At 36.2% G+C, this 17,635-nt stretch overlaps 1 protein-coding gene across 4 annotated transcripts in view; it reads left to right on the forward strand.

The window, feature by feature from the left end:
• FER (FER tyrosine kinase) overlaps nucleotides 1-17,635 on the forward strand; it is a 152,224-nt gene that overhangs the window by 33,141 nt on the left and 101,448 nt on the right. For 3 of the 4 annotated variants that reach the window (XR_005952028.1, XM_041395879.1, XM_041395881.1), the window contains exons 8-9: nucleotides 4,547-4,669; nucleotides 7,980-8,169. Coding sequence is in view for 3 of the 4 variants with exons in the window: in XM_041395879.1 (XP_041251813.1) it covers nucleotides 4,547-4,669; nucleotides 7,980-8,169 (313 nt within the window). In the remaining variant the exon portion in view is untranslated. The remainder of the gene's footprint in view (nucleotides 1-4,546; nucleotides 4,670-7,979; nucleotides 8,170-17,635) is intronic. The other variant, XM_041395880.1, reaches the window with a different exon arrangement.

Consider the following 17,635-nt stretch of genomic DNA (forward strand, 5'->3'; position numbering starts at 1 on the left):
GTATTGAAATATTTTTTTAGTATGAATTAGCTTCCTACTTAGTCATGAAGCATCTTTACCTTATGAAAGGATCCCATGATAATTAAGCCCCCCCAATTCCTTTAAACATGCTTCTCTTTTTAGTATATTCTGCATCATTGCTATATTGAGATTATTCCTGCCTAAACTCTGAGATGTTGTGCATCTTGATATAGTTTAGAACAGTAGCAAGAAATATATAGATACTGAGCCTCCCATTTCAGTAGAATATTAAAATTTTTCAAAGATACTGCCTTTGGCTTGCCTTTTGTATCCAACTGTTTAGAAATAAGGCAGCAGCATATCTAAATAAAATAGATGAAATCTTGCTCTTCTAATAAACATTTCTGATGAAATATATAATTTTGTTATAAATATATGTCTGTATATTTACCTACATATATACATTTTCAGTACAGTTTTCACAGTGTTCTGTTGCCAACCATTCATCCACTTGAAATGGTTTTGCAGATTGGAGAAATTTTGTGGTGTGGCATTATTTCTGGAACACAAGTGAGGTTGCCCTTTTAAGTGTTGCTGTCTTTACGGTGTTCACTTTCTGGTATAGATTTAGGGTTCTGAGAAAAACAGTTAAACCATATTAGGTCAGACCAAAGATAGACACTCAACTTTATTCATTCCCATGTTTGACAACAGAAGTCGTGAGAGGAGAACAAAACTGGGATGATGATATAGTGCTATTTCCTCAGCCTCCCATAATTTTTACCTCTGAAATATTTCGAGATAAATGTCTTTAATGGCTGTGGAGGTAGTTTACAATATCTTTGGAAGTACTTTTTTTCTGTGATTTTTTTCAGTCAGGTTCAGTGTGTAAAAGTATCTGTTGTCCGTAGAATTTTTGGTCAAGGAATTCCAGAAATTAACTTCGTATTTCATGAACCTGCGCTTTTTTCATTTTATGGCTCTTAAACTTTTGTTTTGGAAGAGAAGAGGAGCAATCGATTCCTTTATGCCTATGATAATGTAAATTTCTGTTCAACTTCTGTCATCTCTTTTTTCAGAGTGATCTTTTAGCTTTAATCTCTCCTTTTACAAAGCTTAGTCATCCTTTGTCCGTCTGGTTGTCTGTATTTGAATGTCTTCAAGTTTGCTATATTGGTTTTGAGATGAATGACTAGAATTTCACAGGTAATCCAGATACACAGTTTAGAAGGAGGTCTTGCAAGGTTTCCTGTGTTCTTACTCTGTTTTAGTTTTAGCATTCAGTTTGATTTTCTGACCTGAGCAGGTCATCAAGCAAGTGTTTTCAGGGAATCATCAACTGTATTTCCAAGATTTCATTTCTGAGTGGTAGTGGTCATTTTAGACCCATGCTCTATTCTCTACATAAATAAAGCTTTGGATTATATTTTTCCCACTACATATTTGCCTGTTTCCATATGTATTGAAATGACAGCCCAGGTATAGAATGTCATAAGGTCCAGAATAATCCTTTTTTATTCTTCACATTCAGCCTTCCCCCTACCTCAAATAACATTATATGATCAGCATTCTGTGTCAGTTGTCAAACTGTCCTTTTATATGGATAATTATGAACATATTAGGCAGTGCAGATTGTTTATGAAGCTCCACTGTCCCCTGGTACTGTAAAAACTGTTTATTATTATCCTGTTTGTCCTCTTGCTTTCTAATGCAGGTCAGAACCCTTTATTTTTTGTTAAAGTTCCTGGTAACTGTCTTTACTCGTATCTCTTGTTAACTGTGTTTCAGCTATCTTGTTACAGTCTTGCCTTAAAGCCCCTGCAGCCAAAAAAAATCCCCACCTGTATTTCTGTCAACTGTGTATGACCAGAAATTTGCAAGCAAGAGAAGTGTACTACATCATTTATCCATAGTTGATGACTTCTAAAAAGTCAGATCTGTACTTGATGAAACAATAGAAATTTGACTTTTGATCTTCAGTATTAAAATCATGGCCTTGGAGCTTTAAAATGCTGCATTATGTTTTGGCAGAGGAGAACTACCTTCAATATCTACCAAACAGAATAAGTGCACATGGTGGATTTATTTTGCAAGCATTTAAAACATTCAAAGACTTACATTGATTTATAATCAATAATATTTGGTTGAATCAGCTGTTTTATTGACTGTGCAATGGCAAAACGAGCTTTGCATACATAACTGTTTAATGGTTTTAACAACATATATTTTAAGGGAGCATGACGAGAAAACTGTTTTTTACATTTTAAGATGAACTTATGAACAAAATTTTGACAAAGGGAAGTAGTTACAAGTCAGTCTTGACTAGCTAGCCTTTCTAAGGAATGAGTTATAGTGTCTCCTGATAAATATTCATAGAGGTCACTGCATAATACTGAGAAATTCTGAAAAGTGTGCCAGAATAAGAGTTTATGCTTTGAAGAGACATGCCTCCAAAAGCTGAGAGGAGGCAACCAGAGTAAGTTAAAGGATGATCAGTGAGCATAGTAATATCCAATTCTTCTGAAACACAATTTTTCTAAGATGAAGCATTTATTTTAATTGATAGTTGCAGCAGAACAGAGCTTAAAACTAAAGAAATATGAAAGGAAGCTTTCCAGGTAGGGGTATTGTGTGATTTTTAAAGTGTTACAGTGATTAACTGTTAAGTCATAGAAACCCTTTTGTAAAATGATTGTATCCAGAAGGCAAATATGACAACATAAGAAAATTCCTTTGACAAACAAAGGGCCAAGATGATACAAGACAGATGCAGAGTTGCCAGCTATAGCCAATCTGAATGAAAGTTATTGTTTAAACAAAGAATAAACGTGGAGTGCAAGGAGGCAAGTGGTTTTGGTGTACCTGGTAGCTTCTTTTTCTTTTCCAAGATAAATAAAAATCTCTCTGAAATATCTCAGAAGTTTCAGGAAGAACTACATCAACTTAACGTTTTAATCTGATGCTGCAATATAAAATATAAAATCTAATGTTTTTGAAGTCGTGAAATAATAAAGATGTTGTATCTGCATGTATATACTCATTCCTTTAACTGATGAAGTCTTATCAGGTTGGTTCTAATTTCCTGACTGTTGATGCTGGATTTTTATATAAAACATCTGCTTCCTGTAAATCAGTTGTTAAGTAAATACAATGTTGATTAAAATTTTGTTTGGAAAGCTGTTCAAAAAGCAGTTAATTTTTTTAAAAATTACTTTCTTTAGCAAGGTATTAAAATAAAAAAGTTAGTTGGTAATAAGTTGGAGACCCAGTATAAGAAAACATAGAGAAGTTCAGCATAGAGATTTTGACAGCCTAAAACTAATAAGAATGTATATGGAAAGCAGAGCTGTGATGATGTTACTTTGAGAGAAATGTTTTAAGTATTTATCTTATCTCAAAATAAACGCATGTAGAAGGTCTGTCTTTTGGGAAATAAATTTTCATCATTCACTCTATGGCTTTTTTTACTGATTTTAGTCTCCTAGAATAAAGTGCATGACTGAATACAGATCGTATATAATCAACATTGTATAAAATATATTGGGAGGAGAGGACTGTTTCAGTGTTTAGAACCAAGTAACTCAGTTTGGTATATATGGATGTGTGGAATGTGTCTCCTAGATATTTAGAGAGTTGAGTGTACCACTCCCTGGTCTGGAATGGTTTTGGGCTGTAGATCTGTGCAGTGGTGTTGCTACATATGTTTTTCTTGTGTTTCAGTTTTTACTTCAGTAATTTTATCGAAATTTGGCTTGAAAATACAGGGGAAATAAAGTGAGATAGTTAAAGATGTGTAGATAAATGACAAAAAGGAAACAAGATATACATGCTTATTTATTTTTAGCAGATTGTTCTGATGTAACAGTTTCTTGATTGATACACATTTTAGAAATTGTCATTATGTAAGCCATTTACATGCATTGTTTAGAATGCAAATGTTTTGTGCATTCATGGAATTTTTTTTTTTTGTTATTGGAGTATTTACCAGGATAATTATGAAGTGTTAGTAATGGTTTTAAAGTGTAATACCCCTTCTCTGTTAGTATTGAGTGGTTTTGTACTTTACTTTGAATTAACCATTACCAAAGATTGTAACCTGAAAAGGATAATTGTAAAGAAAGATCCAATCACTGTTACAACAGAAAGTGATAATTTGTACTTTTGCTATTTCTATAAGTAAATACAACCCAACTACTGATTCTGTGTATTTATTTAACACATGCTTTATGAGTCAGAAGGCTTTTGTCTTTCTTAAAGCATCTCGTATATTAGCAATATATTAGGAAGGCATTAATTCATGGAGCTCATCGCATATTCTGGAAAAATATTTCCTTGTAGGAGAACCTGCAGGCAGGAGATCGTTCTGTAACCTTGTGTTTATACAGAGACTCACATAGAATCTCTAACAACACAGATTAGCAATGTAAAGGTCCAGCCACACAAAAAAAAAAGAACTAACACTTAGCACTGAGTAACATAATCTAAGAAATAATGCTCTTTTACATCTTCAGGAAAAAGATGACAGTGTTCCCAGATATATACAGTTTATGCATTCACAGGTTGGGTTACTGAAATCTGTTTACAGGTTGAAAACAGTAATAGAAGAACTGATGCAGACACAGCAAACCCTTCTGAGCAAAGAGGAACTTGTTTTGGAACTAGAGAAAAAAATAGAAGAGTCATCTAAGACATGTGAAAAGAAATCTGAGTAAGTTGAAATTTAAATTCAAAAATACAGTAGTTTGCAGGGGAAAAATATAATGTCTGTAATGCAATTCCTAAAACTTAAGTAAGAAATATGCTTCACTAATCTTGTTCTGCTTTTGTATTTAGCAATTACTGTGAAAAGCAGTGGTAAGTTAGTTTCTTGTCTCTAAAATAAACCTTGCCCACTGCAGACCCCAACTTATTGAAGAACTGAGCAGCTCCATAAGTTTAATACACTTGTTATGGTTTGGCAAGAGCTTTTGGCTCAAGAGCTGGACCTTTCATTAATTCAATTCAACTTGCTCAAAGAAGATGAGTAAGTTCAGTTGCCTCTCTGGCAGAATTCCTTGTGGAGGTGTAATTCTGTGAAAGGCTTTCAGTCATGTGCAAGACGTTATTATACAGTAATATGTTTGCAACTTGTCAGGTTAAATTCATTCTTCTTTGCATTTTCTCTACAGAAGTGTAAATGTAAAGTATGTAAATCTCATACCCTGTAGTACTGCATAGTAAATGCCAAAGGTGAGAGATTAATGAATGTTTTAGTGCACCATAAATAAAATATTATTATAAAGAATCATTCTTGGGCAACATCTCTAGGTTTTTCTTCTACCTTTGATTAGAAAAAATATTCACATAGTCTTCTAAACTGATGTCGTTACAAGTACAACAGATAAAGAAACCTTTTGTCTGTAGTAATATTTTTCTGATTCTTGTTGCAGTCAGTCCTAATCTTATTAATATGGTCATAAATATTTGTTTATAGTACCAGTAGTGAATTGGAATGCAAGTCCTTTAGGTAATCCTTCATTTACTGAAAAAGTGTTGATGCTCTTTGTTGATGGAACATTGTCACGTGAAACATTGTATAGTATTTATTTCTCATCCAAAACTTTATGTATCTGTTGTCAGTGTTTCAAATAGATATTTTGTGTCCTTTCTGTGGTGAAGTTCACATGCACTCGCAGTGTGTTTTCCAATTTTTGCTTCTTGACCTGTCTTCTTTGCTGTATACTACTTAAAGGATAAACTATATTTGAATTAGCTGAGTTTGATGGGGTGTTGTTTTTTTCCTCTCAGTATTGTTTCACTCCCTGAAAATAGTTTAGACCATCACGGTATTTCTTGCTGTGTGAAGGCTTCTCTGACTGATCCTTTAGCAGATGTTTGTAGTGTTGAGGAGATGTTTTCGGTTCAAATTGCACCAGTACCTGCGTATCTTAATAAAAGCAGGGAATCTGGGTTAGATGTCTAGCTATACAGTGAAGGCTTCCCTGAAAGTTTTGATTTGTCATTGATCAGGCCTGCCTCCAATAAATTCCCTTTTCACCTTTTAGCTGCAGTGTAGAGTGATCAGGATGTTTCAGGATGTTTACTGTCCCCAGAATATCTTGTCCAATTGTTGCATTTGGTTTAATAATGACTGCATAAGGTAATACCTTATGGCAATGTCTTGGTACTACTATCCCCACATTAATATCCCTTTCCATCTTCAAATAATGATAGCACCTTCAACACAGAAAATGTTTTAACTGTATTTTATCTATATATGTATATGTCAAGCGTACCATCTGCCCTTACAACATGATAGCATATTGAATATTTGGGTTTTGATTTAGTTTAGCTTTTTACCACTTTGTGATATGTTGCTCTGATCTGCAGGGATCCTTCATAGAAAATCTCACTCTGTGAAATTGTAGCTATTACTAGCAACAAGAACTTTGCAGTTAGCACTCATGCAAGCCACAGGCAAATAATTTTATAGATTCTAATTCCTCATGCATGACTGGAGGGGCAAGCACTGAAAATTGGATTTGTGAAACCAAATCAGATTGTAATCCATTTTGCCACAATTCAGAAAGAGACTAGCTTGTGAGTGACTTTTCAGGATGTCTCGTGTTATTGCTGTGTCCTGATCAGTTGAAACCATTCTGTGTTTGGGGATGTCACTCCAGTCAGTGTGTATTCACCAGTGTGTATTCACCTCTTATTTTCACATGGTGATGTTCTTTTTCTCTCATAAAGGAGACCAGAAGAAAACACAGTGTCTTCAGGATAACTTCACATTTGCTTCTCTGATGCTTTTAAATATGTGCAAGTTCATGCCAAATCTCAGTTTCGGATTTGAGAATTGTGTCTGCATACCTCACACTTACCCTTTTTGAGTTAGTGATCATTTTGCTGATGGTGAGGAGTTTTGCTGATTACTGACTTGATATGATACTCACCTATATGAATACAATTTGTATTTTTTCCTGACAAAGAGGATTTTATGACAGGTAGTTCCCCTGTTAATTTGAAACCCGTTTGAATACTCATTTGACTGAGCATCAGTTTGTGAAGGATCAATCCCTGTATGAACAACTTTTGCCTTTCTTTTTTTCTTCAAGGGTAGAGCTTGCAGGGGGCTTGTCTTCAAGGGATTATCCTGAAGATACAGAGTAACCCAATACTGTGATTTTTCTTCATATTGTCCTCATTCTTCATAGTTCTGGTCCATTTACCTCCTCCATCTATTCTTGTACACTGTGAGAACTCTGCATCTCCTGTAGACCACATGTCACTGAGCACTGATTGAGTGCTTTTAAGGGTGTCCATATTATACTGTGGGTGATACTGTCTCTCACTCAGCTTCTGCCAGTCTTTGGTTTTGATAGTTCTTTGGGATGACAGAGTCATGTGGGTACCTGCAGATACTCTACGCACGTGTCTTTCAATATGATTTAATCACGACTGTCTCAAGTATTCATGAGTATAAGTGGTATTCAGAGAAGAACTATAAAAATAAGCAGAAGATGAAAAGTTGCTTTTAGCTCCTCATAAAGATAAATGTTTTAGCTTCATAAGACAGTTGTAACCCAGTCCAGAAATACTTACAGTGCAGAGGAAAAAACAGATATCTCTTATGTGATGCCATATGAATTTATACTGGATGTGAGGGGAGTTTAATATTGCAGATTATTACTGCAACAACTACATGGATTGGAGTGAATTTCTCATCACTTCAAATCATTATCTAAAATTTACTAATTCTCTAAGGGAGGGGAAATCCCAGTGTTTATAAATTCAGTCAAAAGCGGATGAACACAGGAGTTCCAGCTATATTTATTATACATTATTTTTGTGATAGAGAGAAGAGAATGAGTTCTTGCTTTTATTATCTTGTTGCTTTGAAAATTTTCTAGAATTGCTTCACCTTTGAATAAATTATTATGTTGAGGAGTTGTCATGCTTTCTTCTCCTCAGATTTTATGAAGCAAATAGATTATTTTGAATCATGTGCATTGTTAAATTTTTATTTTTCTTTGCAGTATTGTACTGTTGCTGAGCCAAAAGCAAGCGCTTGAAGAGCTTAAGCAAACAGTCCAGCAATTAAGATGCTCTGAGGCAAAATTTGCAGCCCAGAAAGAACTACTGGAACAAAAGGTTCAAGAGAATGATGGGAAAGAGCCACCACCTGTAGTGAATTATGAAGAAGATGCCAGATCAGTGACTTCTATGGTAAGTTTTACATCTGTGTTACTGAATTGTGTAGCCCTGCCATTGTACTTCAGACCTGGGATCAGAGTATCAAGCTACTCACTGAGGTGATTTAAAGTGAATGGACTTCACTTTGCATTTTTGGACGCTTGTTTGGACAAGAAGTTCAGTTGCGTAGTATTTTTCCTTTTTAAGTGGCAGTAACTCATAACAGTCTGTCTGTGGGGACTTGGATTAGTCTTCTCTACACTTGATGCTTAGATTTTCATTACACTGTTTAATAAAGAAAAGTCTTAACCCTTACATAGATTTAGTAAATGTGACTGAGCAGTTGTAGGTAGAAAATTAACAACAAAAACTCTTGGAATTGCTGCATGTGTTATGTAATTGAGAAACTAATTTTATGTACTGTAATTACTCTTTTCTCCAACAGAAATGAACACTGGTTTCTTTACAACTTATTTTTATATGTTTACATGCTCTTAATAATTAAAAGGAAATTTTTTTGGTCTCATGAGACCTCATGTAGTTTAAACAAGTACCTTTGCTAATATTTTGTGTGACTTCGTTTTCTCAGTTGTGTGCAGCTATGGTGCAGAGTTTGTAGTCCACAAAAAAGAAAACAAACAGTGCCTATTTACTAAAGGGACAAACAGTTTTTGCCTTTGTGGATTAGTTTTGACATGTTGCAGATATTTGCGACTTCTTTTTGTTGAGGTTTAGCTTGACATTCTTTTTGGCCCATGAGGCAGTAGCTCTGTGAAATGATAATTAAATAGTTGTTTCTGAGGGGGAAGCTGTTTTTCTTCCTCTCTCTATTTGTGGAACCATTTGATTCCCATTCTACAATTATACTTGATTGTCAGCATTCTCTTGCTTCCACTGCTATTTAATATTTACAAGGCAGTATGAGATGGTTGTCATTTACTTTGGTACAGGAAGTTATTTTACAAAGCTTGTATGCTTGTCGTGACCTAGAAGGAGTTTAAAAAGTACAAAAAGATGAAGAAAGAGAAAAGAAGGATCAGGATAATGATTGCAAAAGATTAGGAGGCTTTGAATCTTTTTGGTGCAGGCTATCTTGTTAGTTATTTAATACCATATCCTGTAGTAGTGTGTAGTAGTGCACTAATCACTAGTGATTAGTGTCTGCTAATATTAGTTGGGATGATGAGTCTAATCATAAGAGTGGTACTCTCCCCCTTAAGCTCAAGATTACTGAAGTCTGCTTTCTGGTGTCTAAACCTCTGTTTCAGTGAGTGGGAGAAAATAAGCCTGTGTGCTGAGCATAGGCCTACACAGGGCCAGCAGGACAGAGACACAAGAGCCCCATCACTGCCAGCACTGTGTCACCTCCAGTGTCACCTTCAAGGTGAGAGGGCTCATCACTTCCAGTGCAGGCTCTGATGGGCCTGCAGTGCCACAGGGCAGATGGCACAGGGTGGCTGGTTCTGTGCTCAGGGCATGGTGGCCTCTGCAGGAGGGCAGGGGAAGGGACCCAATAAGATGGTTTGGGTTGGAAGGGACTTCCAAGACTGCCTAGTTCCAATCTCTTTCAATACCTTCCACTACAGCAGGATGCACCACTTTACAAAATCTTGCTGCTTTAACTCAATGCAAGGTTGCAGAGAAAAGCCACAAGAGCAATTAGAAAGGGGCCTAATGATGAAAGGCAGTCTGATCAGCTTCTCAGGGAGGAAGTAGAACAGAAACAGGAAGTTGGTACAAAAGGAGGGAGAAATATTTAACACACTAAGTTGGTGTTGTGTAAGCGGAAATAGAGGATAATGTTTTGTTGTTTTATTTTTTAAACCAGTAAGTAAAATTTACTGTTAAGGCAACTTGAGAAAATAAATCAAATATGCATTTGTATTCCAGAGATAATGTTAACATTAATTTTAACATGGATTGTGTACTTTAAGTCACTTGCTCTAGTTTATGTTATCTGAGAGTTCAGAGTGCCTTCACTTTTTATGAAAATAATGCAGATTATTCAAGTTACCTTGCAGAGAAGACCTGTCATGAAATGTGATGTGTTAAGTTCCATTTGAAGAATAAATTGTGCAGAGTTATCACTTTCCTTGCTTCTTCAAGGCAAAGCTTGCCGGAAGGACTAAGCCACTTTTGGACATGCACTCTTTGTCTTGTACAGGAGACTGAATGGGACTGAAAATAGGGTTAACTGTGAAAGCAGGTGTGCTTATTTCCACAGCTAAGTCAAGTTCAGCATTTACATGTACAGGATACAGCATTTACATGTAGGCCATTGGTACTGAGGCTACCTTGGCATCAGTTGCCCCAGAAGGAAATGGTCATGATCTACTGTAGCCTGCACTGGATCCTGTTCATTCTGCTGCTCATGTTATTTTTTCTCTTAGGACCTGAAGGAGCTCCTGCACTTCAGTGAGGAATTCTACCAGATTTGGACTTGAAAAAAGACCGGAGCTAAATGTGCCTGATGGCACGATATTGTCCTGATATTGTCCTTGCTTTCTGAGAAGGGATTTGAGGTGATAATTAAATGGTTTGATGCCTGTGATGTTGGATAAGCCCTTACACCTGGACTGCACAGTAGAAGTGCTGAGAGGTAGTGCAGAGTCTGGGGCATTTTTCTTTCACACAGCCTCTTCTTCAGCTGGTTGCTCCAGTGAGCCAGAAGCAGTCAGGCCTGTTGTCTCTGCACATGAAAGGACCACTGCTGTCACCCTGCAGTGGAGCAGAGAGGATTAAGGTGGTGTTGGGTGGTCACTGGGGGTGACCAGTACTGGGGGTGTCTCCTCTCTTACAGCTTGTGCCAGAGCTGTGTTCCCAACAGAGTAAGACTCTGCTCAGGTGCTGGAACCTCTCCTCTTTTAGACTAAGACTGGTTCCCCTTGTATCACTGTCTGCTGGCGTGAAGAGTCAGCCTCCATCTTTCTTATGAGCTTCCTTTTAAGTACTTAAGGGCTTCAGTGGGATCTTCCTGGAGATCTTCCTTTCCTTCTCAAGGCTGAACTCTCTCAGCCTGTTGTCATAGGAGAGGTGCTCCAATTCTGTGATCAGTTTAGTGGCTTTCCTCTGGGCTTGTTCCATTCTCTTTCTTGTCTTAAAGACCCCAGACCTGGGTGCAGTTTCAAGATGGAATCTCACAGGGTCAGAGTAGTGGGAAAAAGTTGCATCCATCATCCTGCTGCTCTGGTACTTTGAGTATAGTCTGGGATGTAGTTGACAGTCTGGGCTGCAAGTGCACGGTGTCAGCTCATGTTCAGCTTTTTGTCTACCAGCAGCCCAGAGTCCTCCTCTGCAGGGCTGTTCTTGATATGTTCTTCTTTCTCCCAGTCTTCTCTTACATTAGGTAACTGTATAATAGAATACTAACAAGGAGTGAAATTCTGAAATGCTGTTAGATATGTTTTTATAGACAGTGTAATGTTATGTGAGTGTTTTTACTTAGTTTCCTTGTTCTTTTTTGCCTCTCTTAAATGGAGGAAGTTTCATATTTTGTTTGTGTCTTCCATATGGTTTGCTTTAGTCAATATATTTTTTTGAAGTATATTTGCTGTGTATTGGTAGTCATGGACTCATTTAAGGAAAAAGGGAAATTGCCAAACAACTGTCTTTTTTTCAATCAAGATATAACAGGGAGTGAAACAAAAATTTCGGAACACTACATTTAACAGTTTTGTCATTCTGTATGGAAAAATGAAACATTTTATTGTTACTAGCAGTTATATTTTTCTACTGACTTATCCATGCAAGACAGATAATTATAATGCTGATGGTACTAGAAGTTTAAAATCTTGTTTTTGAGGAGCCACTTAGAATTATGTTTTTATGCCATTTACTCTGTTAATGGGATATTTATAGTTCACATTTTCTTCTGTACTTAAACTGTGGAGGTACTAAAAAACAAGCTGGTTATTCCTTGCAAACAGATATATTTTGACAAAAATGCAGCAGTATCCAAAGTGTTATGTATTAAATCTCTTCACAGAATTTAACTTGAAGCTACTTGAGCTAACTTTTCCACATTTAAGTGTTCAGTCAGTGGATGTATGGCCTGTCATTTGTCTTGAGTTACATAAGGTGTATTTTTGCTGTTAATATGATCAACAAAGCATGGCAGTAGTTCATGGTATTTCAAATGAAGAAAACAACAGCAACAAAATTTTATGTGTCTGATGATTAGATTAGAAATAAAAACATCATTAATTTCTGGATATTGCATACTAGCTAAACATTTACTCAGGTAATTACATACAGTTATGATAATTTGCATTTCATAGTAAAGCTTAAAACTTGCAGCATCAGTATTGCCTTGGAAACTGTTGCAGAACAGGGAGTCTTCAGGGAGTTCTTAAACAAAGCAATAGATTCAGTTAATACAAAATAGTAATTAATTTTGTTTAACAATCATATAGTGGAATCTCTGTGTCACTTTAGTATGTCTTTTCATTTTTCCATACATGGTAAAAAAAATTATGAAGGCATAAACTCATGACTTTTAAGAATATGTGTTTGAAATGACATACTGTTCTCACAGTAGAAGTGTTTAATGTAGATTTATTTTGCATACTGCAGCATTTTCCTGGAGCTGGTTGACAAAACTGAGACTTGGTGTACAAGCTCTGCAACACTTGAGAGACTTGTCAGCATGTGGAGCTCAGTGCCAGAAGACTAGTTATGACAGAATACGCCAAAACTGTTAGCATGAACTTGAGAGAGATACCCAGGGCAGAAGCAAGCTGAAGCACCCTGGTACAGGCATTGGGATGGTGTAATGCCTTGTGCCAGTAGAGTTCCAGGCTTAAAACTGTACACAGCAGAAAATGGGTTTATCTGTTCTAGCATAATTACTTGAAAAAAATTACTGAAGTTCACCTCATATCTAATCACTTTTGTGGTTTGTTATTCCTTTTTAAAAGGCTTCAGAGATGTTGTCCTTAGTGATTGCTTTAAAAATAAGATAATCCAGCTTTTAGTGAAGATTGTGGTAATTAAAATCTTAGATCTCAGTCATTACGGAAGGAAAAAAAATACTAAATACATGAAAAAATACTAAATACATGAAATACTAATACATAAAGTAACTGAAGTGCTACTTTGTTTGTAAATTATTTTACCTAATGTGAATGTTTTATCTTTCCATCCTTGCTTTCTAGAATCCAAGACCTGGTGCTTTAATTAGTATGATCAATAAACCAATAGCCAGAGTCTTGTTCTGCAGGTTTGGATTTGAAGAAAATGTATTCAGAACTCTCACTAAAATAGTAATTGACAAATTTGATCAATTTGTATGTTTTGGTTTTTTCACTGTCAGCTACACAGATACGAAAGAGGCTTTGCAGGAGTTTGCGATTTCATTAAAGATGCTTCATTGCATACATTTTAGATGTTGGATCACAAAGTCCTGCAACATAATCTGTTGAGAGAACTACCACACTCTTAGGGGTTCCTTTTCCCCTGCTGTGTCAGACTGTGCAGGTTCTGTATTTTGAAATAGATGCAAGGACGTGATTGCCTTCTGTGACAGGCCATTGCAGCAACTGCAGAACACATAACAGTAGGGATAAATTTGTCATTTTTCCTACTGATTCAAAAGAATAGACACATTCTTATGCTGTGTAATGCATCACCAAACGTCTCCCTTATCTGTCCATGTAAGTAATTCTCTACTGATTTATGGCTCATGACATATATATAAAACTAAAATTGTATTAATGCATGGTAGGAGAACCCTTCACAGTAATTTAGTTTATATATTTATGAATCTTGTACACTTCCACCATGTTATTGCAAGATCTTAACTTTCTTGTCAATAGACCCTGGGCCAGAGTTAGTCTGTGCAGCATTGGTATCCTTATCCTTTCTTTTCTTTTAGTCTCTGCTGAGGAAGTGCTGCCAGTGCAGTCATGCTGTAGAAATTTTTGCCTACTTATTCTTTAAAGACCTGGAAATAAACAGTTTTATTTTGTGGACAGCTGAAGTTCAGTTTTGTTTATGAACGCTTTCCAAGCTTGCTGGCTTGGGCCTGTGTTTCTGGCTTACAACCAGAATTTGATATGGGTCAAAAGTGCCCCAAATATCAGATGCTTTTAAGAAGTGTGGAGAGGATGATTTCAATTCATTTTTCTCTCTTAGTGAATATGTTCTAGCTTCTGTTTCTTCTTTCTGTAAATCCCAACTGCCTGATGGACATATATCAGAGGAAGAACAATGCAAAAGGAGATACTAAGATAGTAGGCAGATAAAATCAGTCATTCTTTGTCCCACACTCTGGTCCAGAATTTACAGGATAAGAGGTCAGTGGAGCTGTCAAGACTCTTGCCACTGAACATGCCTAGAAACTTCTGAAGTAAAAGGCTGGACTGAGTTCACACACTAAGGCTCAGAACTTAAGTACTTCTTAAGGTTAGCATATTATCTATCAAAAATGTGTTGAGAAATAACTTGGTCTTGGGGAAAAGTGAAATTAGAAGTATAAGCAAAATTTTTGAGGAATTGAAGGAGGTGCATCATTCACAGAAACAGAACTCTTGAGAATATTTGAAGTGCAGAATTAGTTTACCCTCTCTGTATGAAGGAGAATTATAAGCACTTGAGATACCTAGACCTCTCTTGAACTGCCAAAAATATTTCAAGAGCTTTAATTTCTTCCTTGAGGAAGTAGACTTCACCGTAATAGTGGTGTTCAGAACTGCATACTCACTGGGGATTTGTTATTCCTGTGTGAATCTTCTCTGTGGATTAAGAAAGCTTCACACAGAAGTTTCCTTTCAAACAGAAATCACGTGCTAGTATCCAGCATATATATGTTTCTCTCTATGCTGGGAGAAAAGTAGTCATTCTTTGCCAGAATCATCGTCATTGCCTTCTTGCATCTTTTTCATAGTGATGGGACCGAATTAGTGTGATTGCTAACTTCTCGTAGTCTCTAGGCAATGCACAGGAAGTAATGTGATAGAATTTGGCTGATTTAAATCACGTCTCTACTTTTCTCTCTTCCTTTTTAAATGGCTGATTAAAAATACCATAGTCCTTAAAGGCAAATTATTATGCTTCTAAAACTCCTAAAATCTGCTGTAAAATAATTATTGGAATTAGGATTTATGTTTTTACTGTAGTGTCACTGGTAGTTTTCTGGCAGATAGAAGTGTATGATTTTATGCTTAGCTTCTGGTTTTTTTTTCTGCCATGTGGTGAAGTTCTTGCCTGCTACAGACTTGAGAAACCTTTTATCATCTAGCAGTCAAATAGATGCAAAACATTTCTGGTCAGTTTGGGATCCAAGTGCCCGAACATCAGCACTAATGCCTGATTTTAGATTTCTTAATGTATCTGCCTGTGACATGAAGCTGTGACTCCTAGGCCATAAAGAGCAGTGGATATTAATATTCAAACAGGTGAAGCCCTCTTTCCAGCAGACATTGAGGTTCTTTGTTCAAAATAGTCTTTAATGGTAGGGAAAATTAAAGTTCCGTGTGAGATAGTGGTAGTTACTGCAACCTTGTAAAAAAGTTCCATTATACTTATCTCAATTGCTTTACAGGGAGGTACAGAAACAGGTCACCAGAAACCTAATTTCTGTTTGGCTGGTGTTAGGGTAATGTGAGAAAGTCAATGACATTTGCATGAAGATAATAGCAGATATCCAAGAGTTTCTGAAACTGATGTCCTCATCCTAGAGGAAAGAAAGCTTGGAGTGTCACAGCCAAGATGCATGGAAATTTGTCATTCTTGGAAAATTATTTAAAGTCTTTACTTTTAGGGCAGTATAGGATTTCATAGACCAAAAGCAGGTTGTTTTCTGGAAGTTACTGCAAAATATTTCTGCAAGCAAAATGATTTTTTAAGTCTGATTTTTTTGTCAGGTTTCTGAGAAAAGCAAGAGTTGATGGTGTCTAAAAGCTAGAGTATAGATTAGTAAAAGTAATTATTATAAGTATTAATTATAAGAGTATAAATAGTAAAAGTTAGGGAGAAAAAAAGAAAGAAACCAAATACAGGATAGAGTGGGAGAGCCAGACACTGGCAGCTCCAGAGGCAGCAGAGCATTTAGTCAGGGTCAGAGTGTGCCTAGGAGTCCTATCAGGAAGAAAATGAAAAGAGGTCAGGGACAGTGCTGAGAATAAGACTATCATGTGGGTCCAAAGTCTGTCCAGGACACAGGACCAAACATAGGATTGAAGAAACCCACAGCATACAAATATAGGACTCATCCAGAATGAAGGGCTGGAAACAGAGCAGTTGTCAGTATAATTTCATGAGACAGTATTTCTGTGAGACTGTGGCTCATTGTCATGAGACTGACTTCATCAACACATGTTGCCACTGTGGTAAATTGAGTGCTAAATCAAAGCCTAAATAGTATGATAAGAAAAATACAATATAGAAGTAATATATCCTGAGCTATATCTACAATTTTTTGTTTCTGATGTGCCTCAGAATGACTTGTTTTTATTTCTAGACCTTGGCTATGAATACTAAGATGAAATAAAATCACTTAATGTTTAGCTTTATATGTGATACAAACTTCTGTCATCCCCCTTTAGATTAAATTTACTTAGTTTTGCTAGAACTTTGTAACAATGAGGACTTTCACAATATCTACCTGAAATTATCTCACTCTGGAAACCGGTATCATTTAATTAGCAACTGCTATAAAAATGAAAATAAAATGGAAGCACAAGTATATTGGTTTGGAGTTTGGAGGGCTAAAATGAGATGCTTGAAGTCTTGACAATTCTGAATCATGTTAACCTGAAATTTTTTGTCCTCTGTGCTAGTTGTTGTTTAGAGCAGTTGAACATGGTGATTGTACTGAATTCAGTGTAATACAGTGAATGTTGCAATACAGAAGGAGCTGATGTGACTGGGCTGGCCACAGGCGATTGTAATGAATGGCAGTGCAGATTTTTGTATGGCTTTTAAGTGAGGGGAGATGTATTTGGAGAGTTTTAAAAAATAAAAAGTTTAAAAGTAACTTCTGAGCTAAAAACAATGAAAAAAACAAAAAAAAAGGTAACTTCTGGTTTATAAAACCAGAAAAGTTGAAGAAGTAACTCTGCGTTTAAAAAAACTAAAAACCTTCTAGGTTTGTATTTTGATAGTCTGAAAGAGAAGCACACATCCTCAAGGAAAATCAAAGTTCAGTGCAGCTGATATAAATTCAGTTTTCTTATGTTAATTTGTTGGCTCTTATAGCACAAAGGGGAGATGATGTTTTCTTTTTAGGGGGTGGGGGAAAGACAAACCTGTAAGTGGGAATTGTGAACATTTCCTTCCTAATAGGATCCTGTTATAATATGGTTCTGCTCATTTAGTGATGATTCAAGTTCCAGGCCACAGTAATATGTGACAACTACGTAAGGACCACTAATGAAGGAATGATGTGTTTTTGAGTAATTTTTATAAGGGCAAATGAGGTAGCTTTTTGACAAAAATGCAGCTGTTTTCTTCTTAGGCTGTTTTGTAGTAATATGCAAAGCTGTGGCTGTGTTTTGGTCTG

Source organism: Onychostruthus taczanowskii, unplaced genomic scaffold, assembly GCF_017590055.1.
Source record: "Onychostruthus taczanowskii isolate IOZ18803 unplaced genomic scaffold, ASM1759005v1 scaffold120, whole genome shotgun sequence".
In the NCBI taxonomy this organism is placed as follows: Eukaryota; Metazoa; Chordata; class Aves; order Passeriformes; family Passeridae; genus Onychostruthus; species Onychostruthus taczanowskii.